Source organism: Hyla sarda, chromosome 4 (assembly GCF_029499605.1).
Source record: "Hyla sarda isolate aHylSar1 chromosome 4, aHylSar1.hap1, whole genome shotgun sequence".
Classification (NCBI taxonomy): domain Eukaryota; kingdom Metazoa; phylum Chordata; class Amphibia; order Anura; family Hylidae; genus Hyla; species Hyla sarda.
Genome location: NC_079192.1, coordinates 164,767,197 through 164,793,977, shown reverse-complemented (window position 1 = coordinate 164,793,977; position 26,781 = coordinate 164,767,197). Strand labels below are relative to the sequence as shown.

At 41.6% G+C, this 26,781-nt stretch overlaps 1 protein-coding gene across 4 annotated transcripts; it reads right to left on the bottom strand.

Moving 5' to 3' along the window:
• Positions 1-1,145: 1,145 nt before the first annotated feature.
• On the bottom strand, positions 1,146-26,493 carry COMMD4 (COMM domain containing 4). 4 transcript variants are annotated; one of them, XR_008892527.1, is made up of 9 exons: positions 26,449-26,493; positions 16,991-17,062; positions 12,478-12,543; positions 12,088-12,127; positions 7,444-7,563; positions 7,229-7,309; positions 5,187-5,357; positions 1,931-2,043; positions 1,146-1,781 (listed from the first exon to the last, which is right to left on the bottom strand). XR_008892527.1 is itself a non-coding variant. In XM_056572586.1 (8 exons), the coding sequence occupies exons 1-8, from the start codon at positions 26,476-26,478 to the stop codon at positions 2,003-2,005; spliced, it is 621 nt and encodes a 206-aa protein (XP_056428561.1). In that variant the 5' UTR covers positions 26,479-26,493; the 3' UTR covers positions 1,863-2,002. The 4 variants fall into 4 exon arrangements, 2 of the variants coding, with proteins under 2 accessions (XP_056428561.1, XP_056428562.1); XR_008892526.1 differs by having other exon boundaries at positions 1,147-1,798; positions 1,909-2,043; XM_056572586.1 differs by lacking the exon at positions 1,146-1,781 and having other exon boundaries at positions 1,863-2,043.
• Positions 26,494-26,781: the final 288 nt, after the last annotated feature.

The window sequence follows — 26,781 nt, the reverse complement described above, 5'->3', positions numbered from 1 at the left end:
CACGATCTGCTGCATATTTTTGGAGTTAATGGGTAACAAAATCAGCTGCACAAAATATGCAGCAGATCCTGTACGTGTGAACATACCCTTAGAATGTGGTACTAATACCAACCACAGAACTGATCCCTGTACACGCCACATACACTTTGTCTTCCAATGAGGCAGCATATATTTACCTTTTTTTTTTTTTCTCTTCTCCTCTTAAGATTCACAATATTCATTTTCCCATCTACAGAGTAGTTTTTTTTTTTTTTTTTTGTAACTATATATTGGTTTGCAAAATAAAATAAAATTATATTGTTGTAAAATGTTAACTTTGTTCTGCAGGCCATCACAATAATAATATCAAATATATAGGGGGATTTATAAAAGCAGAACATATGGCAGAAAAAAGAGAGAAAAGAGGAGAGAGAGAGAGAGAAGAAGAGAGAGAAAAGAGGAGAGAGAGAGAAAGAAAAGGAGAGAGAGAGAGAAAAGAAGAGAGAGAAAAGAAGAGAGAGAAAAGGAGAGAGAGAGAGAGAGAGAGAGAGAGAGAGAGAGAGAGAGAGAGAGACAGAGACAGGGACAGAGACAGAGAGAGAGACTGGACCTATAACCATGGTATACTACGGTTTTAGGTCACAAAACCGGATACGGTGCAAAAATTACCTGGGGTGAGTACAGTACAGTATTTGGTCATTTAGGAAGATTTTTGAGTCTTTTTTCCCCAATAGGGGACATCTCTCAATAGCGGACACTTTTTCATTCCCTACGAGTGTCCGCTATTGGGAGATTCTACTGTACAACGATTGGCAACACGTTATATATGGAAAAACCTTTATCCTTACCAACCCCAGGGAATGTTCCTGCCCCCAGAGATGGTGAAGAAATTAAGCTTGTAAGTAACCCCTGTCGCCCACTAAGCAGTCCCTTGGGTGGGGAGCTACTATACTTACCTGGTCCCGTCGCTCCGTCCATAGTGATGCCCTCTCCGCATGATTGACGGCCTGAGTCATTGCTCTGCTCCCTAAGCAGACGGAGCAGAGCGTAGACACAGGCTGTTAATCTCAATGAGGAGGTGTCACTACGGACGAAGCAGCGGGACTAGGTAAGTATAGCTGCCCGCCCAGGGGACTACTTATAAGACGGCAGGGGAGACATACAAACTTCATATTCTTACCATCCCTGCGGGCAGAAACGTCCCCCGAGGATGAAGATTTTACCATACATAATGCATTGCTAAGTGTTATATATGGTCAAATCTGGGCATGCAGAGAGTTTTAGTTTAGCAACATCTGGAGGCTTACAATTTGCAGACCACTGCTTTAGGTTAATCTAACAACAAAAGCTAGTAAGTAAATTTCTCTAAACATTTTATTCAGTTTCAATAAACCATTTTATTGAAAGCAGAATTGTACATTGTATTAAACTGTAAAACAGTAACAAATATTAAATATTTGAAGCTATAACAAATAGTATTGTATGAGAAATGATGTGCACATATTGACAATGACAAAGATAAGAGAGACAATGAAATGCCTTTTTTCACACTTTATATTATTTATATTCTTGATTTGAATAGAACATTAAAAGTATATGGAAGTGCAGATGTCTATCAAGCAAGATTATTTATTTAGGATGCATATGCTAAACAAAAAGTTGCCTTCTGCTCATCTTCAGGAACCATCTTCCATCCAGAACTGTGTAAGATGTCTGGCTGAAAATCTATATCCCAAGGGAACGCACTGGATGTGTACACGTTGCACAGTATGGCATGAAAGCCTGTATAGTCTAGAACAGTGGTCTTCAACCTGCGGACCTCCAGATGTTGCAAAACTACAACTCCCAGCATGCCCGGACAGCCAACGGCTGTCCGGGCATGCTGGGAGTTGTAGTTTTGCAACATCTGGAGGTCCGCAGGTTGAGGACCACTGTTCTAGAAGCATCAGTGTTCTTCTTCTTTTCAAGGCCTTGTAGTCTACTGTATTCCTGCTGACTTTTCAATTACTGAGCAAATTTGAGGTCAGTTCAGGGAGTTTGTCATCTCAAGAGCCTGTTTCATCTCTAGGGATACAAGAGAAGATTATGATTAAACCATTTAACCTAAATATTTACAAAAACAGATTAAACTGTTTCCTGTTACATATGAAAAGCCCAGGCACTGTTCAGCCTAGTATAGTAAGAGCTGTTCTGCTAGGTTTCCCCTTATCCCTCCATTGGAATCCATTTCTGTCTTCGATCCATGCTCCATTCCATAAAGACAGAAGGGAGAACGGATTTGCTGCACGCTACTCTCCCTGACTCCCCCCGCCTGTGTCACATGATCGAGACACTCCTATAGCCATGACACGGAGACTGGAGAGAACGCGGCGAGGGTGATTTTCTCCTGATTGGTGGATGGTCTGAACACCCAGACCCTTGCTGACTAAAACATTTGCGATGTCTCCAGGACATGTCAAAAGTGGCCATTTAAAGGGGTACTCTGGTGGAAATTTTTTTTGCTTATTTTTAAAATCAACTGGTGCCAGAAAGTTAAACAGATTTGTAAATGACTTCTATTAAAAAAAATCTTAATCCTTCCAGTACATATTAGCGGCTGTATACTACAGAGGAAATTATTTTCTTTTTGGCTTTCTTTTCTGTCTGTCCACAGTGCTCTCTGCTGACACCTCTGTCCGTGTCAGAAACTGTCCAGAGCAGGAGAAAATCCCCATAGCAAAACATATGCTGCTCTGGACAGGTCCTAAAATGGACAGAGATGTCAGCAGAGAGCATTGTGGTCAGACAGAAAGGAAATTCAAAAAGAAAAAAGAATTTCCTCTGTAGTACACAGCAGTTGATAAGTACTGGAAGGATTACAATTTTTTTTTTTTTTTTTTTTTATAGAAATCATTTACACATCTGTTTAACTTTCTGGCATTAGCGGATTTAAAAAAATAAAATAAATAAAGTTTTCCACCAGAGTACCCCTTTAAGTGACCAAAGGCATCAAACAACTAAAGTGCCAGTTGGTGAGCGGTGCATAGCACCTAAAAACTCTTTATGTAGGACATCTTCTAAAGATATTCTGTTTGCCAGCTTCAACTCAGTGTTATCTACAATCTAACTTCCTACTTTCAGTTACAACTTTGAATGTGGTGGTAGGTACTCCCAAGTAAAAAAAAATATTTTCATATTAAGAGGTGGCAAAAAGTTAAACAGCTTTGTAAATCTTCTAGTACTTATGAGCTGCTAGCTACTACAAAGGAAGTTGTGTTGTTCCAGTCTGGACACAGTGCTCTCTGCTGACACCTCTGTCCATGTCAGGAACTGTCCAGAGTAGGAGCAAATCCCCATAGCAAACCTCTCCTGCTCTGGACAGTTTCTGTAATTTACAAACCTGTAAAACTTTCTAGCACCAGTTGATTAGTAAAAGTTGTTTTCTGCTCCGGTGTACCCCTTTAACAATTGCTACATCTTTAAATTTGATTTTAATTTGATACAATTATTGCTACATTCTGTTTTGGTGGTTATACAAGAAAGTTTCTTTCCTCCGCTCACAGTCATAGGTTCATAAACTGTGCAAGATTTTTTTGACTGGAGGTATCCACTGCTCAATCACACAATTTTGAGTGTGCTGGCTGTGGAAATTTTATTAGTGACAGTATATCTATCTATCTATATCTGTATACACACACACACATATACACAATATACACAATATATAAAGGCATCCATACTCTTCCCTTTGCAGCCACCAAGGGTATAGGTGACAACTTGGCTAGCTCAATCATCAGGTGTGCAAAGTTTTGGGAGTCTCTCCCATGTCTGCAACTTCAAAAAGAGAAGTTCATTGGGGAAAACTGCTAAATTTAAAAGGAGGCTCTAGTACTTTGTCAGGTTGCCTGGATAAAAGATGACATATGGTGGGGCATGGAGACATACAGGTTCCGTATGGCATCTTGTGGCACATTTTCCTGCAGATGTTGCCGCTGGGCCTGTAGATCCTGTACACTCGCAGGTTGACAGAATTGGCATCCTAGCCGATACCGTAAATGCTTGACTGGAGATACATTTGGCGGCCAGGCAGCCCAAGGAAATGTTGCAATTTGGTGGAGACATTCCTGGGAAACCCTTGCTGCATGTGAGCGAGCATTATCCTGCTGAACAATGCCAGTTGTGAGCCATGAGAAGCAACACATGAGGCCACAGGATTTCCTGCACATATCTCTGAACTTTAAAGGGGTACTCCGCCCCTAGACATCTTATCCCCTATCCAAGGATAGGAGATAAGAAGTCTGATCGCAGTAATCCCACTGCTGGGGACCCCAGCGATCTCTCCTGCAGCTCCCCAAGTCATCAGCACTCCGGAGCTAGGTTTGCTCCGTGGCTGATGACTCACGATTCAGGGACCGGCGGTTCGTGATGTCATGGAAACGCCCCTCATGATGTCCCGCCCCGCCCCCTTAAAGCAAGTCTATGGGAGGGGTGTGACTTACCACAGCACCTCCCATAGACTTGCATTAAGGGGGCAGGACGTCATGAGGGGGCAGAGCCATGACATCACGAACCACCGTCACATGTCATCAGCCAAACAGCAAACCTAGCTCCAGAGAGCTGATGACTCGGGGGGCTGCAGGAGAGATTGCGGGGGTCCCCAGCAGCGGGATCCCTGCGATCAGACATCTTATCCCCTATCCTTGGATAGGGGATAAGATGTCTAGGGGCGGAGTACCCTTTAAGTGTCTCGTATCATCACACATTTTCTACTTTGTAAATATATTAAACCATGAAACATATCCCCTATCCACAGGCTAGGAAGGGATAAGTGTTTGATCTGGAGGGGTCCAACCAAAGGTACCCCTTCATGATCACAAGAAGGGCATTCCCAAAACTCCTGTCTGAATGAAGCGGTAGAGAACAAACTTAACTGCCACTCAATTCATCTATCTTCAGCCCTCCCAGAGGAAGTGATTGAAGTGCGGCCGCTCTATTTAGACAGGAGCTCTGAGAGTCCTGTTACTGAGACTGCCGAGTGTCCCAGCTGTCAGACACTTAAAGGGGCTTTGCCACAATGGACATTTATTAGCCCCCACTTTCATACTACATTTACAGATATTTACCAACTGATATAAAACCTTCTCACATATAGAACAAAGCAAAAAAAAAAATACAAGTTAGATGGCAGGGTGATGTTATTTGTTATAACCAGATCATTACTCTCATACCTGTTAACAAAACTCTTAATTTACTGGCAGACATAGTTATATTGACAGGTCTGGAGCTGGCAGAATCTTTCACGCACAGGTTTAGATGAACTACTGGCTCATTGACATCCTGCAGTACACTAGAGCTCAAAGTCTGGTCTACCCGCCAGTTCACGGAGGATAAACGCGATACTGCAAAGGCAAAAAAAAGCTATAAATCCATGTATGTGGAAAGGGATGGATGGCTGTGAAAAACAAAATCAACATATCAAAGTTACAAAAGACAAAAAACAAGCTGGAGCAAGTAAATAAAGAGCATAACAAGAAGAATTAATCAATGGACTTTTTTGGGAGGGACCAAAAGACATGCAGGTTTAAATGATAGGAAATAAGAAAAATATTAGAACTGATGGAGGTAAGTACAATGGGGGGGGGGGGGGGTGATATCTTATTCACTGAATGGAAGAGGGGTTTCTATTTTATTCTCTGGTATCCTCGAATAGAAAAGGGGTTTATATTTTGTTCCCTGGTATCCTAGAATAGAAGAGGGGTTTATATTTTGTTCTCTGGTATCCTAGAATAGAAGAAGGGGTTTATATTTTATTCTCTGGTATCCTAGAATAGAAGAGGGGTTTATATTTTGTTCTCTGGTATCCTAGAATAGAAGAGGGGTTTATATTTTATTCTCTGGTATCCTCGAATAGAAGAAGGGGTTTCTATTTTATTCTCTGGTATCCTCGAATAGAAGAAGGGGTTTCTATTTTATTCTCTGGTATCCTCGAATAGAAGAAGGGGTTTATATTTTGTTCCCTGGTATCCTAGAATAGAAGAAGGGGTTTATATTTTGTTCCCTGGTATCCTAGAATAGAAGAGGGGTTTATATTTTGTTCTCTGGTATCCTAGAATAGAAGAGGGGTTTATATTTTGTTCCTTGGTGATCTAGAATAGTAAAGGGGGTTCAAAGAGTTGGGTTTATATTTTATTGTCTGGTATCATAGAAGAGAGGGTTTAAATTATATTCCCTGTTATCCTAGAATAGAAGAGGGAGGTTTATATTTTATTCCCTAGAATAGAAGAGAGTTTATATTTTATTCCGTAGTATCCTAGAATAGAAGAGGGGGGGGGGGGGTCATTTTATTATCTGGTGTCCTAGAATAGAAGAGGGGATGTATATTTTATTCCCTGGTGGTCTAGAAAAGTAAAGGGTGTTCAAAGTTTAGGTGGTGTACAATAAAAGAGGGGGTTCATATTTTATTCCATGGTGGTCTACAATAGAAGGGGGGGGGGGGAGGTTCATATTATATTCCCTGATGGTCTAGAATAGAAGAGGGGGTTCATATTTTATTCCATGGTGGTCTACAATAGAAGGGGGGGGGGGAGGTTCATATTATATTCCCTGATGGTCTAGAATAGAAGAGGGAGTTCATATTTTATTCCATGGTGGTCTACAATAGAAGGGGGGGGGGGGTTCATATTATATTCCCTGATGGTCTAGAATAGAAGAGGGGGTTCATATTTTATTCCCTGGTGGTCTACAATAGAAGGGGGGGTTCATATTATATTCCCTGATGGTCTAGAATAGAAGAGGGGGTTCATATTTTATTCCCTGGTGGTCTACAATAGAAGGGGGGGAGGGGTTCATATTATATTCCCTGATGGTCTAGAATAGAAGAGGGGGTTCATATTTTATTCCCTGGTGGTCTACAGTAGAAGGGGGGGGGGGGGGGTCATATTATATTCCCTGATGGTCTAGAATAGAAGAGGGGGTTCATATTTTATTCCCTGGTGGTCTACAATAGAAGGGGGGGAGGGGTTCATATTATATTCCCTGGTGGTCTAGAATAGAAGAGGGGGTTCATATTTTATTCCCTGGTGGTCTACAGTAGAAGAGGGGGTTCATATTATATTCCGTGGTGGGATATTTTCTTAATAGCACAAGTTCTATAATATATAAGCTTTCACTGTGCTGGCATAAAAAGCTGGCTCCAGACACCTCTCTAGGTACCCCAATAAATATACACAAGTGTTACTGGATATTTTGAAGCATACAGCTGTACACTTACAGCGGAGACTGTTCTCTCTCAGGGTTTCCTGCAAGGCAGTCTGCTTCTCTTCATAAGAGCGACAGAGAGAGACAGCATGTTCTGTGAAAAACATCAATGACGAGAAAAAAAGAGCTTTCATTGAGTTTACAAATACATAGGTCACCTGACTGATCTTCCTAATGTCACAACAGATAAATACTCGTAAGACACTAATAGGACAATTTGTCTCTTACCTCTGGGAAGACCCAGCTGCTGGAGTTCACTAGACAGATTATCGCTGCTTACATTATGCTTAGCGGCACTTGAGAGAATAAAACAGAGGACAGCAACTGTGGCTTTGATGTCACCGGACTCTGCAGGAATAGAATATCTGAAAATCTTAATATAGTGCATAGTATATGCATATTAAGCTAGATCAAAAAATAAATAAATAAATTAGAAAGATAGATAGAAAGATATATATATATATATATATATATATATCTATATCTTTCTATCTCTCTCTCTCTCTATATCTATATATCTATGTCTTTATCTACGGTTATGTGTACTGCAGAATAACAATCATCTAGGCCAGTGGTCTTCAACCTGCGGACCTCCAGATGTTGCAAAACTACAACTCCCAGCATGCCCGGACAGCCGTTGGCTGTCCAGGCATGCTGGGAGTTGTAGTTTTGCAACATCTGGAGGTCCGCAGGTTGGAGACCACTGATCTAGGCCATGGTGAACAACTCCTTAACCTGTGGAAAAGTATCACATTTTTGTCACATTTCCCTAAGTTTTGCAACATTGCTTTTCCTTTCTGATTGTAACCGTTCCATTCTGCAGTATGCAGTGAATATATAGCATTGTGTGGTACTGACATATTAGGAACCTTAGTATTTTTTCCATGGATTTTGTTATTTGAATTCTCACTCAATATATGAGATACAATCACCCCTCATCAGTTTTTTGCAATAAAAGAGTACTGGAGGTTTAGGTCTCTTATTTTGCCATATAAATTAGTAAAATCGTCTGTAACACTGCTGGTTTGGTAAGGGGAGTTCATAGTCGATGTTGCAGATTTTTTTTTTTGAGATTTTAGGTAAATGCATCCTCTTTACTGTAGTTATGCAGCCCAAAAAGCTAAGATGTAGCTATTCTAGAATAAATACAGATACTACCATATTTATTGGCGTATAACACGCACTTTTAAAACTTTAATTCAAGGCAAAAAGTCTGTCGATAAATCTTTTTGTCACTGATTTTAAATCAGTGACCAGCGCGGCTCCCACTTGGTTTGTTTTTTTCCCTCCCTTTCCCACCTGCTTTTTATTGTATTGTTTATTGTATGAGTGACGTCCCTGATGCTGTGCAGCCGGCAGAGGACGTCACTCATCCTGCTTCACTGACCGCAGCCCGCAAGACCCGACACCGGACCTGGCCTGCCGAGCGCGGCTAAGTAAGGAAGATGGGAAAAAAAAAAAAATATATAAATATATATATATATATATAAAAAACAGGGGGGGGGAGGGGATGCTGAGAGGGGGGCATAATGAGAAGGGGGCATTATGAGAGGGGCATGATGAGAGGGGGGCATGATGAGAAGGGGGCATGATGAGACAGGGGTGGGGGAATGATAAGACAGTGGGGGAATGATGAGAGGGTAAAGGGGGGGGGGGTGTAAATGTGGCACACGGGCTGATAAAAGGGGAGGAATGATGTGGCACTGGAAGGAGGGACCAAACTGAAGTTCAGGCAAAATCAAAGTTAAAAGGAATGATATGGCATTTAGTCTGTCATTTATCTTATATGTATTTTTTTTAACTTAAATTTCCCTATTAAAATGGGGGTGCGTGTTATACGCCGATACATACGGGTATTTTGAAGTGTAGAAATAAGTTGCTTATGGTTAACATGATGAAGTTGGAAATTGATAGTTAGGCTATGTTCACATCTGTGTTGGAACTCTGTTCGGGAAACCTCATCTCAGAATCTGTTTAAATAGCGGGACCTGAGCAGACAAAAAGACGTGCAAGCTCAAATCCAGCTAAAAACACATACACCAAACAAAAACTTGACAGACCCCATTTAAGTCAATAGGATCTATGGTGTCTGTTGTTTCCATTTTTCTGCCGTTAATGGACTCTGTGATGGAGGTCTTGAACTTAGCCTCCGGTGCAGATGTGGACAAGGCTTAGTAAAATCACCAAGTAGGTTATTAAGGGATAAGTGATCTTATCAGGAACCCATATGAATGGAAATTATGATTGGGCATGTTCAGATCCAAACTGGTCCAATAGATGTATTACAATCAGCAGTGAGGTTTCAGGCATTGAGAGCAGGATCACATCATCGGTACTTCCTGACTTTAATGCCAGAAACCTCAGGGGACTGTGTAATGAGTTGTGCCAAGGGCTTCATCATCAGGTCAAAAATCAGTGGCGACAGGGGGCACCCATCTCTTACCACTGGTTATAATGAAGAATTGAGACAAGAATCTGTTCACGTATATCTGAGCTGAAGGCTCTGAGTATAGTGACAACACTGCAACCAATAAGTCGCTGAGAAAGCCAAACTTGTTTTCTGATGTTTAACCCCTTAAGGACTCAGCCCATTTTGGCCTTAAGGACTCAGATAATTTAATTTTTACGTTTTCATTTTTTCCTCCTCGCCTTCTAAAAATCATAACTCTTTTATATTTTCATCCACAGACTAGTATGAGGGCTTGTTTTTTGCGCGACCAGTTGTCCTTTGTAATGACATCACTCATTATATCATAAAATGTATGGCGCAACCAAAAAACACTATTTTTGTGGGGAAATTAAAACGAAAAACGTAATTCTGCTAATTTTGGAAGGTTTTGTTTTCACGCCGTACAATTTATGGTAAAAATGACGTGTGTTCTTTATTCTGAGGGTCAATACGATTAAAATGATACCCATTATTACATACTTTTATATTATTGTTGCGCTTAAAAAAAAATCACAAACTTTTTAACCAAATTAGTACGTTTATAATCCCTTTATTTTGATGACCTATAACGCTTTTATTTTTCCGTATAAGCGGCGGTATGGGGGCTCATTTTTTGCGCCATGATCTGTACTTTTTTTTTTATACCACATTTGCATATAAAAAACGTAATACATTTTTAATAATTTTTTTTTTAATAAAATGTATTAAAAAAGTAGGAATTTTGGACTTTTTTTTTTTTTTTTTTCGTTCACGCCGTTAACCGTACGGGATCATTAACATTTTATTCTAATAGTTCGGACATTTACGCACGCGGCGATACCAAATATGTCTATAAAAAAATTTTTTACGCTTTTTGGGGGTAAAATAGGAAAAAACTGACGTTTTACTTTTTTATTGGGGGAGGAGATTTTTCACTTTTTTTTTACTTTTACATTTTTTTTTTACACTTGAACAGTCCCCATAGGGGACTATTCATAGCAATACCATGATTGCTAATACTGATCTGTTCTATGTATAGGACATAGAACAGATCAGTATTATCGGTCATCTCCTGCTCTGGTCTGCTCGATCACAGACCAGAGCAGGAGACGCCGGGAGCCGGACGGAGGCAGGAGAGGGGACCTCCGTGCGGCGTTATGAATGATCGGATCCCCGCAGCAGCGCTGCGGGCAATCCGATCATTCATTTAAATCGCGCACTGCCGCAGATGCCGGGATCTGTATTGATCCCGGCACCTGAGGGGTTAATGGCGGACGCCCGCGAAATCGCGGGCGTCGGCCATTGCCGGCGGGTCCCTGGCTGCGATCAGCAGCCGGGATCAGCCGCGCATGACACGGGCATCGCTCCGATGCCCGCGGTTATGCTTAGGACGTAAATGTACGTCCTGGTGCGTTAAGTACCACCTCACCAGGACGTACATTTACGTCCTGCGTCCTTAAGGGGTTAAAGGGGTACTCCGGTGGAAAACTTTTTTTTATTTTTTAAATCAACTAGTGCCAGAAAGTTAAACAGATTTGTAAATTACTTCCATAAAAAAAAAAAAAAAAAATTAATTCTTCCAGTACTTATTAGCTGCAGAATTCTACAGAGGAAATTATTTTCTTTTTGGAACACAGTGCTCTCTGCTGACATCATGACCACAGTGCTCTCTGCTGACATCTCTGTCCATTTTAGGAACTGTCTAGAGCAGCATATGTCTGCTATGGGGATTTTCTCCTACTCTGGACAGTTCCTAAAATGGACAGAGATGTCACCAGAGAGCACTGTGCTCCTGATGTCAGCATAGAGCTCTGTGTTCCAAAAAGAAAAGAATTTCCTCTGTAGTATTCAGCAACAAATAAGTACTGGAAGGATTAAGATTTTTTTTATAGAAGTAATTTACAAATCTGTTTAACTTTCTGGCACCAGGGTTAATAGCCACAGGTCCCGGCCGTTGTTAGAGGCCGGGCCCGACCCACTATGACGTGGCCACCAGATAGTCTTATTATATATCTGGTGCTGAGCAAAGAACAAAATGTGTTTATTAGTATTTAGTTAGTCTTTTGTTATCTTACAGAAAAAAATGCAGAATATAGCATAAAACTATATATACATAAAAAAGTGTAAACTTGTTGCTGAATCTTAGATAAGGTAGATTTCCTTGGGACACTGAGTAATTATTTTTCGGAAAAGGGGGCTATAGGTCAAATACATTTGGGAACCTCTGCTCTAAAAGCATACAATGTTGACTTTGTATAACCATTCTTTTATAAGCTGCCACTAGGAAGAGTCTCATTATCTGTGCTGTTAGACCAGTGTTTCCCAACCGGGGTGCCTTCAACTGTTGCAAAACTACAACCCCCAGCATGCCCAGGTTTTTGGGAAACACTGTTTCAGAACCTAAATAAATGATAATGTTCACTAAACACAGTAAAGTATCTCACCAAAGCGAGCATCTGCAGTCAGCTTCAGTATCTTTTCATACTGTTAAATAAACAGATAGGTTAGTCAGTCCACCTATATCATTAAAGGGGTACTCCACTGCTCAGCGTTTGGAAGAAACCGTTGGAGCCGGGAGCTTGTTACGTCATAGCCCCGCCCCTCATTATGTCACTCCCCCCCCTCAATGCAAGTCTACGGGAGGGGGCGTGACAGCCGTCACGCCCCCTCCCATAGACTTGCATTGAGGGCGGCTGGAATGACGTCATGAGGGGGGCGGGGCTGTGACGTCACAAGCTCCTGGCACCGGCTCCAGCGCTCGGAACAGTTTGTCCCAAATTCTGAGTAGCGGAGTACCCCTTTAACAGAAATAATCTTCTTCCATTAATACTTACATCAATTGCTTCTCCCAGCTGTGCCTTCAGGACTTGGGCACAGATCAACTTCAATTTAACTGAGGACTAAGAAAGAAAGACAGACTAAATTATACTGTAAGGTCTTCTTATGCCCTGTGGTACAGCATACTCACTCAGATCTAACCCAAAAGAGTATTATATTATGCAGGATTGCAGGAGGTATATAGGTTGTGGTGCTCAATACAGTAGGGGAAAATGGAGGGATCTCTGTGCAAAACTAAGGTTCTAGTTTTGGCCGCAGATTAATATTGTCAGAGAGACTTGTTTGTTTCTGGGTGCTTAGATCCCCACTGGTCTCTAGGACAGGCCAGGAGAAGTGCTCAGCTAAACCTCTCTCTATCTAGGAATAGAAAAATAAACCTAACTTCTTCCAAAAAAGCCCCACACCTGTCCTCAGGGTGTATTTGGTATTACAACTTGGTTCCATTCTTGTCAACGGACCAGAGCTGCAATACTATTGTCAACCTAAAGATAAGAGTGGCATTGTTTTTGGAAGAAATAAGGACTGTTTCTCAAATCATGGATAACCCATCTAACCATCTATCTTCTCCCTGCAGGCAATGGATTCTATAGAATGTATATGGAGCACATCTCCTGCATGGAGGAAAGAAACAGGGAGAGAAGCGCTAAGCTGAGTGCTTCTCCCTGTTCGCTCTCAGTACATAGACCCCAACCCATCAAAACTGTTGACATCCCCAGTTTTTAAATAACAGTAACACTTTCATTCACAGTCATATTACAATACAGGCATTATATGAAATATCACTTGCTTTATGGAACTTCACCATAAAGCAAGTGCTGCTCAACCTTCTTCTAGTGAGGCCCCACCATTAAGAACATAGTGATCCCATGGACCCAGAACATCATTAGAGTAAGCACAAAAGGGGACAGTTACGGTGCTAACCAGAGTTTGGTGCAGCCAGAGAAAGGACTGTATAGCTTATAATATCCTCTGGAAAAACTTGAACTGGTAAAGAGGTTGCAATCTAGTAACCTAAATATCACTACTTTATGGGGGAGGGCACCGCCTCTAGCAAACTAAGGCTATGTTCACATGGCAGAATTTCCATGCAGCTCAGGAATTCTGCTACATGGAGTTAACATTGTGGTGAATGGAATTTCTGCTATCCCACTAACAAAGCAGATTTTCCACTGCGGAATTTCCACTGTGTTAATTGCGCATTAGGGATTCTGCAAAAACATTGAACCTGCCAATTGTTTTTGCAAAATTCCTTAGCCGAGTCCCAACATTTCGCTGCAGCAGATTCCCACTAATTTCTATCAGATTCTGCTGAACTATGCACGCGGTGGAATTTCCGCAGCAGATGCTTCTGCCGTGGAAATCCCAATTCCGAAGTCTGCACGGAAATGCTTTGCCGTTTATTAGACGCTGCATTTCCGGGCGGTCCTCCGCTGTTGGGGGACTGTCCACACAGAAATTTTCAGTGCGGATATTCACCTGCGTGAACATAGTCTGATTTGTTATAATGGAGTGTGACTGGTCATGTGGAGCCACCTCTTTCATAGAGAAAAGGGACTCGGCACTTCTTTTCTCTAGAAGTCCCAGGAGTTGGTTACTAACTGATCAAACTCTGTTGTCTAGTTGTCATGCCTAGAAAGGTATTGGATGCCAGGAGAAATAAGCTCAATTCTGTTCTATTCTCATTGCTGGAAATTATGAATGAGATACAATAACTTTACATCAATTAAAGTGAACCGGTCAACTACCTTATGGCTTATTGGCCCTCCCCAGGACCTCAGAGATGAAAGGCACAGTGTTTGGATGCTGCATTTTAATAATAAGAAACTCTATTCAGCGGTCCTGGCTCCTAGGTAGTCATGGGGGTGTAGCCAGGGGAATATGTAGTCACACTACCTCGTCCTCCTTACAGTCAGGCTTGACACCCTGAATGCTAGGCTATGAATTAAAGCGCAACTGTCATGAACTTGGGGCTATATAACCTACACACAGCCTTTGTCCTGTCTGCAGATTGTGTCTACAGTAGTGTTTTACCTTAGTTCTCTCTGCTTTTATCACCCCCCCAAAAAACCTTTTTTGATAGCAGCCGCACACAGTCGGATAGGCATGGCGCAAGGTTTGCTAGCAAACCTTGCGCCATGCCTATCCGACTGTGTGCGGCTGCTATCAGAAATGTTTTTTGGGGGTAATAAAAGCAGAGAGAACTAAGGTAAAACACTACTGTAGACACAATCTGCAGACAGGACAAAGGCTGTGTGTAGGTTATATAGCCCCAAGTTCATGACAGTTGCGCTTTAAAGAGGTTATTCAGGAAAAAAAAATGTTTATACATCAACTGGCTCCAGAAAGTTAAAACACATTTGTAAATTACTTCTATTAAAAAAAATCTTAATCCTTTCAGTACTTATGAGCTGCTGAAGTTGAGTTGTTCTTTTCAGTCTAAGTGCTCTCTGATGACATCTGTCTCGCAAACTGTCCAGAGTAGAAGCAAATCCCCATAGCAAACCTCTCTGTGCAGTTCCCGAGACAAGCAGAGATGTCAGCAGAGAGCACTGTTGACAGACAGAAAACAACAACTCAACCTCAGCAGGTGATAATTATTGGAAGGATTAAGATTTTTTAATAGAAGTCATTTACAAATCTGTTTAGCTTTCTGGAGCCAGTTGATTAAAAAAAAAAAGTTCTTTCCTTGAATACCCCTTTAACTCCTTAACGACGAAGGACGTATATTTACGTCCTCCGCCGGCTCCCGCATATCGGGTCGCGCCATCAACAGCCGGGACCCGTGGCTAATACAGGACATCACCGAACGCGGTGATGCCCTGTATTAACCCTTCAGACGTGGCGATCAAAGCTGACCGCGGCGGTGAAATTGCGGAATCCCAAACAGCTTACATGACACCGGGAGGGCCCTTACCTGCCTCCTCGGTGTCCGATCGGCGAATGACTGCTCCGTGCCTGAGATCCAGGCAGGAGCAGTCAAGCGCTGATAACACTGATCACAGGCGTGTTAATTCACACTAGTAATCTGTGTAAAAGATCAGTGTGTGCAGTGTTATAGGTCCCTATGGGGCCTATAACATTGCAAAAAAAAAAAAGTGAATTTTTTTTTGTTAAAAACGTATTTTTGGCCACTTTTTATACCATTAAAAAAATGTATAAAAAGTGATCAAAAAGTCAGAACAAAACAAAAATGATACCGATAAAAACTTCAGATCATGGTGCAAAAAATGAGTCCTCATACCGCCCTGTACATGGAAAAATAAAAAAGTTATAGGGGTCAGAAAATTACATTTTTAAACGTATAAATTTTCCTGCATGTAGTTATGATTTTTTTCAGAAGTCCGACAAAATCAAACCTATATAAGTAGGGTATCATTTTAACCGTATGGACCTACAGAATAATGATAAGGTGTAATTTTTACCGAAATATGCACTGCGTAGAAACTGAAGCCCCCAAAAGTTACAAAATGGCGTTTATTCTTCAATTTTTTCACACAATGATTTTTTTTCCCGTTTTGCCATGGAATTTTTGGGTAAAATGACTAATGTCACTGCAAATTAGAATTGGTGACGCAAAAAATAAGCCATCATATGGATTTTTAGGTGGAAAAATGAAAGGGTTATGATTTTTAAAAGGTAAGGAGGAAAAAACGAAAATGCAAAAACAGAAAAACCCTGAGTCCTTAAGGGGTTAAGTTTTCAGGACTTCAGCCCAAGAGGCTGGGAGCAGGATGGGCCTGGGGAGGGTTTATAAGCCATAATGCAGCTGACTGGTTCTCTTTAAAGGGGTACTCCGGTGGAAATTTTTTTTTTTTTTTAAATCAACTGGTGCCAGAAAGTTAAACACATTTGTACATTACTTCTATTATAAAAATCTTAATCCTTCCAGTACTTATTAGCTGCTGAATACTACAGAGGAAATTATTTTATTTTTGGAACACAGAGCTCTCTGCTGACATCATGACCACAGTGCTCTAGGAACTGTCCAGAGCAGTGTATGTTTTCTATGGGGATTTTCTCCTACTATGGACAGTTCTTAAAGGGGTTATCCAGGAAAAAACTTTTTTTATACATCAACTGGCTCCAGAAAGTTGAACAGATTTGTAAATTACTTCTATTAAAAAATCTTAATCCTTTCAGTACTTATGAGCGTCTGAAGTTAAGGTTGTTCTTTTCTGTCTAAGTGCTCTCTGATGACACTTGTCTTGGGAACCGCCCAGTTTAGAAGCAAATTCCCATAGCAAACCTCTTCTAAACTGGGCGGTTCCCGAAACACGTGTCACCAGAGAGCACTTAGACAGAAAAGAACAACCTTAACTTCACTGGAGTACCCCTTTAAAGAGATTATTCGGCCTAGTATGAGCACTAGTAAACTGTAAAGGGACCACTGTGATGATCACCAGAGGTGTCAGGAGTCGGACCCCACTGATTTAATACTAATCCTGAGGAAAGGCCATCAGTATTATAGAGCTGTACTCTCGCTTAACAACAAATCCAAGTATACTCAACTATTTTAGCCAAGGTGCTAATCTCTGCCAAAACCCAGTCCGGGCAATCCAGATCCCCACAGAAACGGAACCTCTGAAAAACAATAAAAACAATAAACAGTGAGAATGCTGAAAAGTAAAGGTTATGAGCCAAACATTTGTTTTTATTTATTTATTTTTTGTTTAAATGTAATAACTGTATAAGGCAGGTTTCCTAAATTTTCATTTTCTCTGCTTACTGTCAATGACTTGAAACAGCCTAGTTTTATTAGCGGATTTTGCAGCAAAGTCTGCATGTGTATACACACCCTTAAAGGGGTATTCCAGGCAAAACCTTTTTTATATATCAACTGGCTCTGGAAAGTTAAACAGATTTGTAAATTAATTCTATTAAAAAATCTTAATCCTTCCAATAGTTATTAGCTTCTGAAGTTTTCTGTCTAACTGCTCAATGATGATGTCACGTCCCGGGAGCTGTGCATGATGGGAGAATATCCCCATAGGAGCTGCACAGCTCGCGGGACGTGAGTCATCAGAGAGCAGTTAGACAGAAAACAAACAACTCAACTTCAGAAGCTAATAACAAATGAAATGATTAAGATTTTTTAATAGAAGTAATTTACAAATCTGTTTAACTTTCCGGAGCCAGTTGATATATAAAAAAAAGTTTTAGCCTGGAATACCCCTTTAAGAGAAGCCAAATAAGGGGGGGGGGTTAGTAGGTGGAACATCTCTGAGCGGGGAGCCAACTCCCATTGTTCACATAAGGGTTGGCTTGTTGCCCCATAACCCACTGCTGCCAGCACTGGGCACCTAAGTTGCTCAAAGCTCACATCTTGCAGCAGTCTTGCTATAAAGCAGTGATTCCCAACCAGGGTGCCTCCAGCTGTTGCAAAACTAAGGCTGTTGAGGCATGCTGGGAGTTGCAGTTTTTCAACAGCTAGAGGCACCCTGGTTGGGAAACACTGCTATAAAGCAACGCATCTCCAAGATGACCTCCATCACTCAGTTTCAGTATACATTATGCATAATTGCCATTTTCTATTAGAAGACCATCCCCTCATATGTGAATAAATTAGTGCTATTGACGACTTTGGTTACATTAGATGCAAAAAACAAGACCAGTACATGGAGGGTGAATCAAAATCATATACCCATAGATTACCAATGCAGCAATTCACAAATTCCTCTTAATTTCCCCATCACATTAATACATAGGACAGTGTTTCCCAATCAGGGGGCCTCCAGGTGTTGCAAAACTACAACTCCCAGCATGCCTGGACAGCCTTTGGCTGTCCAGGCATTCTGGGAGTTGTAGTTTTGCAACACCTGGAGGCCCCCTGGTTGGGAAACACAGACATAAGAAATAGGTACAGATTTTAGGAAATAGGTGCAGACGTTCAATAAAGATTGCAAATTTTAGGTACATGGGAAATAAAGGGGAATTTTTGGATTGCCGCATAATCTATGGGTATATGACTGGTCACATGACACAAAGATGGCGGTTTCGCACGTATTAGTAAATGGCGTCTTGTTGCACGACTGTGACAGTAGCGAACTAGCAACCGCAATACAGTGTCAGCGTCATGTGAACTGTCACCTAGAACATGTACAAACAACATTACACAGCGCCAGCCTCACCATGTCTCTGGAATCCGAAGCCTCTTCAGTCAGCTGACCAGACGGCGGTCACATGATTTCCTCACAATAAGCTTTATCCACACGAACAACATGAACAGTCTTGTAGTGAGGAGGATGCGCTGACGGCTGGTGTGGAGTTTAGTTCTTGGCTTTCCCTGGTATTTTAGCAAGTACAATATGTAGTGATTCACATGGATGCGATAACGCAGGGTTTATTACCTTATCCGGATGTGCAAAACCTGAGAAACCCGGTGTAGCTCAGTATCTCTTATTTACGACCCCCACCTCCCCCCAAACATGAGAAAATGAGGTACATTACCCACATAATAGAACAGGGCAAACCATAGAGCCATATATGAGGAATATAGAAGCTATATACACCGATCAGATATAACATGCTGTATAGAAGACATGTACACTGCTCAAAATAATAAGGGAACACTAAGATCTGAAGGAATGAACTAATCGTATGAAATACTTTCGTCTTTACATAGTTGAATGTGCTGACAACAAAATCACACAAATTATCAATGGAAATCAAAATTATTAACCCATGGAAGTCTGGATATGGAGTCACACTCAAAATCAAAGTGGAAAACCACACTACAGGCTGATCCAACTTTGATGTAATGTCCTTAAAACAAGTCAAAATGAGGCTCAGTAGTGTGTGTGGCCTCCACGTGCCCGTATGACCTCCCTACAATGCCTGGGCATGCTCCTGATGAGGTGGCGGATGGTCTCCTGAGGGATGTCCTTCCAGACCTGGACTAAAGCATCCGACAACTCCTGGACAGTCTGTGGTATAATGTGGCGTTGGTGGATGGAACGAGACATGATGTCCCAGATGTGCTCAATTGGATTCAGGTCTGGGGAATGGGCGGACCAGTCCATAACATCAATGCCTTCCTCTTGCAGGAACTGCTGACACACTCCAGTCACATGCGGTCTAGCATTGTCTTGCATTAGGAGGAACCCAGGGCCAACAGCACCAGCATATGGTCTCACAAGGGGTCTGAGGATCTCATCTCTATACCTAATGGCAGTCAGGCTACCACTGGCAAGCACATGGAGGGCTGTGCGGTCCCCCAAAGAAATGCCACCCCACTCCATTACTGACCTGCCGCAAAACCGGTCATGCTGGAGGATGTTGCGGGCAGCAGAATGTTCTCCATGGCGTCTCCAGACTTTGTCACATCTGTCACATGTGCTCAATGTGAACCTGCCTTCATCTGTGAAGAGCACAGGGCGCCAGTGGTGAATTTGCCAATCTTGTTCTCTGGCAAATGCCAAACACTCTGCACGGTGTTGGGCTGTAAGCACAACCCCCATCTATGGATGTCGGGCCCTCATACCACCCTCATGGAGTCTGTTTCTGACCATTTGAGTGGACACATGCACATTTGTGGCCTGCTGGAGGTCATTTTGCAGGGCTCTGGCAGTGCTCCTCCTGCTCCTATTTGCACAAAGGTGGATGTAGCGGTCCTGCTGCTGGGTTGTTGCACTGCTACATCCTCTTCCACATCTCCTGATGTACTGGCCTGTCTCCTGGTGGCGCCTCCATGCTCTGGACACTACGCTGACAGACACAGCAAACCTTGCCACAGCTCGCATTGATCCTGGATGAGCTGCAGTACCTGAGCCACTTGTGTGGGTTGTAGACTCTGTCTCATGCTACCACTAGAGTGAAAGCACCGTCAGCATTCAAAAGTGACCAAAACATCAGCCAGGAAGCATAGGAACTGAGAAGTGGTATGTGGTCACCACCTGCAGAACCACTCCTTTATTGGAGGTGTCTTGCTAATTCCCTATAATTTCCACCTGTTGTCTGTTCCATTTGCACAGCAGCATGTGAAATTGATTGTCAGTGTTGCTTCCTGAGTGGACAGTGTGATTTCACTGAAGTGTGATTGACTTGGAGTTACATTGTGTTGTTTAACCCCGTAAGGACGCAGGGTTTTTCTGTATATGCATTTTCGTTTTTTCCTCTTCACCTCCTAAAAATCATAACACTTTCAATTTTGCACCTACAGATCCATATGAGGGCTTATTTTTTGTGCCACCAATTGTACTTTATATTGACATCAATCATTTCACCACAAAATTTATGGCAAAACCAGAAAAAAATATTTGTGGGGCAAAGTTTAAAAAAAAATGCCATTTTGTAAATTTGGGGCTTCCAATTCTATGCAGTACACTTTTCGGTAAAAATGACAGCATATCTTTATTCTGTAGGTCCATACGGTTACAAGGATACCTAATTTATATAGGCAGCAGAGTGACAATCGGACAGCGGGTGACGAGGTAAGAAGCCTCCCGTGTCCTCTCAGCTGTTTGGGAAATTTCACCGCGACAGTCCCAAACAGCCCACTGAGCTAGCCGGCAACAATTTTCTCCCATTTTAGATGCCGCAGTCAACTTTGATTGCGGCATCTAAAGAGTTAATACCGGACATCAGCCCGATCGGCGATGTCCGGTATTAGCCGCGGGTTCTGGCTGCTGATAACTGGGATCTGCCGGGTATGAAGCTCGCTCAGCCCTTGAGCGCTCTTCACATAACGGGAGCAGGCCACGAAGCTTGTGGTCGTTAAGGGGTTAAGCGTTCCCTTTATTTTTTTGAGCAGTGTAGAAACCATCAGCTGTTACAAAGAACGGATCGCCGTTCGAAACGCGTCCAGTATTTTTCCACCATCTATCTGTTGTATTGATTTTACGTAAATAAAGCTGGAATTTGCACCACTTGCTGGATGATTTGTACTTCTTCTGTTGACGTCACGCAGCTGGTCCGGGCGGATCCGTGCAGAGTGTTGGGGGAAGGTGAGCTGACTTTCACTTGCTTCTACACCTATGAGAAATACCAGGCCTTATATGAGGAATATAGAAGCCACATAAACCGATCAGTATGACATGCTATATATGAGAAATATATCAGCCATACATGGGAAAGTGAGCGTCATATACACCGATCAGATGTTACATGCCATATATGAGGAATAAAGCTGCCATACATGGGAAAGTGACTGTTATATACACCGATCAGATGTTACATGCTATATATGAGAAATATATCAGCCATACATGGGAAAGTGAGCGCCATATACACCGATCAGATGTTACATGCCATATATGAGGAATAAAGCTGCCATACATGGGAAAGTGACCGTTATATACACCGATCAGATGTTACATGCCATATATGAGGAATAAAGCTGCCATACATGGGAAAGTGACCGTTATATACACCGATCAGATGTTACATGCCATATATGAGGAATAAAGCTGCCATACATGGGAAAGTGACTGTTATATACATCGATCAGATGTTACATGCCATATATGAGGAATAAAGCTGCCATACATGGGAAAGTGACCGTTATATACATCGATCAGATGTTACATGCCATATATGAGGAATAAAGCTGCCATACATGGGAAAGTGAGCGCCATATACACCGATCAGATGTTACATGCTATATATGAGGAATAAAGCTGCCAAACATGGGAAAGTGACTGTTATATACACCGATCAGATGTTACATGCTATATATGAGAAATATATCAGCCATACATGGGAAAGTGAGCGCCATATACACCGATCAGATGTTACATGCTATATATGAGGAATAAAGCTGCCATACATGGGAAAGTGAGCGCCATATACACCGATCAGATGTTATATGCCATATATGAGGAATAAAGCTGCCATACATGGGAAAGTGACTGTTATATACACCGATCAGATGTTACATGCCATATATGAGGAATAAAGCTGCCATACATGGGAAAGTGAGCGTCATATACACCGATCAGATGTTACATGCCATATATGAGGAATAAAGCTGCCATACATGGGAAAGTGAGCGTCATATACACCGATCAGATGTTATATGCCATATATGAGGAATAAAGCTGCCAAACATGGGAAAGTGACTGTTATATACACCGATCAGATGTTACATGCCATATATGAGGAATAAAGCTGCCATACATGGGAAAGTGACTGTTATATACACCGATCAGATGTTACATGCCATATATGAGGAGTAAAGCTGCCATACATGGGAAAGTGAGCGTCATATACACCGATCAGATGTTACATGCTATATATGAGGAATAAAGCTGCCAAACATGGGAAAGTGACCGTTATATACACCGATCAGATGTTACATGCCATATATGAGGAATAAAGCTGCCATACATGGGAAAGTGACCGTTATATACACCTATCAGATGTTACATGCCATATATGAGGAATAAAGCTGCCATACATGGGAAAGTGAGCGTCATATACACCGATCAGATGTTATATGCCATATATGAGGAATAAAGCTGCCAAACATGGGAAAGTGACTGTTATATACACCGATCAGATGTTACATGCCATATATGAGGAATAAAGCTGCCATACATGGGAAAGTGACCGTTATATACACCGATCAGATGTTACATGCCATATATGAGGAATAAAGCTGCCATACATGGGAAAGTGACCGTTATATACACCGATCAGATGTTACATGCCATATATGAGGAATAAAGCTGCCATACATGGGAAAGTGACCGTTATATACACCGATCAGATGTTACATGCCATATATGAGGAATAAAGCTGCCATACATGGGAAAGTGAGCGCCATATACACCGATCAGATGTTACATGCTATATATGAGGAATAAAGCTGCCAAACATGGGAAAGTGACTGTTATATACACCGATCAGATGTTACATGCTATATATGAGAAATATATCAGCCATACATGGGAAAGTGAGCGCCATATACACCGATCAGATGTTACATGCTATATATGAGGAATAAAGCTGCCATACATGGGAAAGTGAGCGCCATATACACCGATCAGATGTTACATGCTATATATGAGGAATAAAGCTGCCATACATGGGAAAGTGACTGTTATATACACCGATCAGATGTTATATGCCATATATGAGGAATAAAGCTGCCATACATGGGAAAGTGACTGTTATATACACCGATCAGATGTTACATGCCATATATGAGGAATAAAGCTGCCATACATGGGAAAGTGAGCGTCATATACACCGATCAGATGTTACATGCCATATATGAGGAATAAAGCTGCCATACATGGGAAAGTGAGCGTCATATACACCGATCAGATGTTATATGCCATATATGAGGAATAAAGCTGCCAAACATGGGAAAGTGACTGTTATATACACCGATCAGATGTTACATGCCATATATGAGGAATAAAGCTGCCATACATGGGAAAGTGACTGTTATATACACCGATCAGATGTTACATGCCATATATGAGGAGTAAAGCTGCCATACATGGGAAAGTGAGCGTCATATACACCGATCAGATGTTACATGCTATATATGAGGAATAAAGCTGCCAAACATGGGAAAGTGACCGTTATATACACCGATCAGATGTTACATGCCATATATGAGGAATAAAGCTGCCATACATGGGAAAGTGACCGTTATATACACCTATCAGATGTTACATGCCATATATGAGGAATAAAGCTGCCATACATGGGAAAGTGAGCGTCATATACACCGATCAGATGTTATATGCCATATATGAGGAATAAAGCTGCCAAACATGGGAAAGTGACTGTTATATACACCGATCAGATGTTACATGCCATATATGAGGAATAAAGCTGCCATACATGGGAAAGTGACCGTTATATACACCGATCAGATGTTACATGCCATATATGAGGAATAAAGCTGCCATACATGGGAAAGTGACCGTTATATACACCGATCAGATGTTACATGCCATATATGAGGAATAAAGCTGCCATACATGGGAAAGTGACCGTTATATACACCGATCAGATGTTACATGCCATATATGAGGAATAAAGCTGCCATACATGGGAAAGTGACTGTTATATACACCGATCAGATGTTACATGCCATATATGAGGAGTAAAGCTGCCATACATGGGAAAGTGAGCGTCATATACGCCGATCAGATGTTACATGCTATATATGAGGAATAAAGCTGCCAAACATGGGAAAGTGACCGTTATATACACCGATCAGATGTTACATGCCATATATGAGGAATAAAGCTGCCATACATGGGAAAGTGACTGTTATATACACCGATCAGATGTTACATGCCATATATGAGGAATAAAGCTGCCATACATGGGAAAGTGAGCGTCATATACACCGATCAGATGTTACATGCCATATATGAGGAATAAAGCTGCCATACATGGGAAAGTGACTGTTATATACACCGATCAGATGTTACATGCCATATATGAGGAATAAAGCTGCCATACATGGGAAAGTGAGCGTCATATACACCGATCAGATGTTACATGCCATATATGAGGAATAAAGCTGTCATACATGGGAAAGTGAGCGTCATATACACCGATCAGATGTTATATGCCATATATGAGGAATAAAGCTGCCAAACATGGGAAAGTGACTGTTATATACACCGATCAGATGTTACATGCCATATATGAGGAGTAAAGCTGCCATACATGGGAAAGTGAGCGTCATATACGCCGATCAGATGTTACATGCTATATATGAGGAATAAAGCTGCCAAACATGGGAAAGTGACCGTTATATACACCGATCAGATGTTACATGCCATATATGAGGAATAAAGCTGCCATACATGGGAAAGTGACCGTTATATACACCGATCAGATGTTACATGCCATATATGAGGAATAAAGCTGCCATACATGGGAAAGTGAGCGTCATATACACCGATCAGATGTTATATGCCATATATGAGGAATAAAGCTGCCAAACATGGGAAAGTGACTGTTATATACACCGATCAGATGTTACATGCCATATATGAGGAATAAAGCTGCCATACATGGGAAAGTGACCGTTATATACACCGATCAGATGTTACATGCCATATATGAGGAATAAAGCTGCCATACATGGGAAAGTGACCGTTATATACACCGATCAGATGTTACATGCCATATATGAGGAATAAAGCTGCCATACATGGGAAAGTGACTGTTATATACACCAATTAGATGCACCATACAATATATGAGGAATATATCAGCCATACATGGGGCAGTGTAGTTTTTGAAGCCAATCCCTTTAACTTACCACATCATTTATTGTGAAACCATTGAGGTGAAATCGGAACTGATCAATACTTTTAACATAACAGACTGTAATCAGTATCCATAGGTAGATATAGTAAATCGTTCAGCTTTTGGGGCACCTGATCTATGTAGCTATTTTGCTCTGTGATTACTTTTTATTCCACTTTTATACATATTATTTGACAAAAAGCTATTTTATTGATGCTTTTTACCTTTCAGGATCATTTTCTAAAATTTTATTTTATTTTTTTTACACTTTTTAGTTCCTCTAAAGGGCTTTTAAAGGCATTGATTCGATTATAATGATTAATGCATTGCTCCATTGCTCTTGCACTGCATTTATCAGTTAGATCCGCGTAAGTACAGCCTGCCAATCGGACTCCCATAATGCACTGCTCCCGTCATTTTACCTTTTAATTCCCATGAACACTATTGAATGCGGCATTTAGGGGATGTCACTCATGGACGGTGAATGTTGGCTGCTGATAGTAGCCAATATCTACTGTTTATTAAGTGAGCTCAGCTTCTTTTTTTTATGCCAAATGTCCCCAAAACGGGTCGGAGAGCAACTGACAGATCCCATTGACTGGAATGAGGTCCGTTGTGGATCCCGTAATTTACCAGAGGAAAAATAGTGCATGGAATTGCTGAAGGAGCTCCATATAGCGGAGCAATGTAAAAGATCCTTAGTCAGGGCTTGGATCCGCTATCAACATTCCATCCTTTGCTCACACTGTACTCTTGATGTGTCCAATTGCCTCCATCTCCCAGTCTATTCCAATGTTTTATAGGCCCAGTTTCTTTATGCACTACAGTGGAAAATCCCTAGTTAATCATAACTGTCGCAGGCAGCTGGACCGGTGGCAGTTAGGAGGCGGTGGTGGAGGCATCGCAGAGGCAGCATTGAAGATCAGTGGTAAGTGATCTTCACTGCTGCCTTCTAGAAGTTGGCAAACTACAATTCTCAGCATGCACAGACAGCCTTTGGCTGTCTGAGCATGCTGGGAGTTGTAGTTTTGTAGAAGAAACATATGTCCATTCAACGGACAGAGGCACCTTATTAAAAC

Bases quoted from the DNA above. Each gene is read 5' to 3' on its own strand.
- COMMD4 (XM_056572586.1), bottom strand. From the start codon at position 26,478: ATGGAGGCAATTGGACACATCAAGAGTACA. The intron at 12,544-16,990 runs GTTGAGTATACT...TTTCTTTCTTAG, and splicing joins TTAGCACCTTGGCTAAAATA to TCCTCAGTTAAATTGAAGTT. The intron at 5,358-7,228 runs GTAAGTGTACAG...TTGCCTTTGCAG, and splicing joins GAGAGAGAACAGTCTCCGCT to TATCGCGTTTATCCTCCGTG.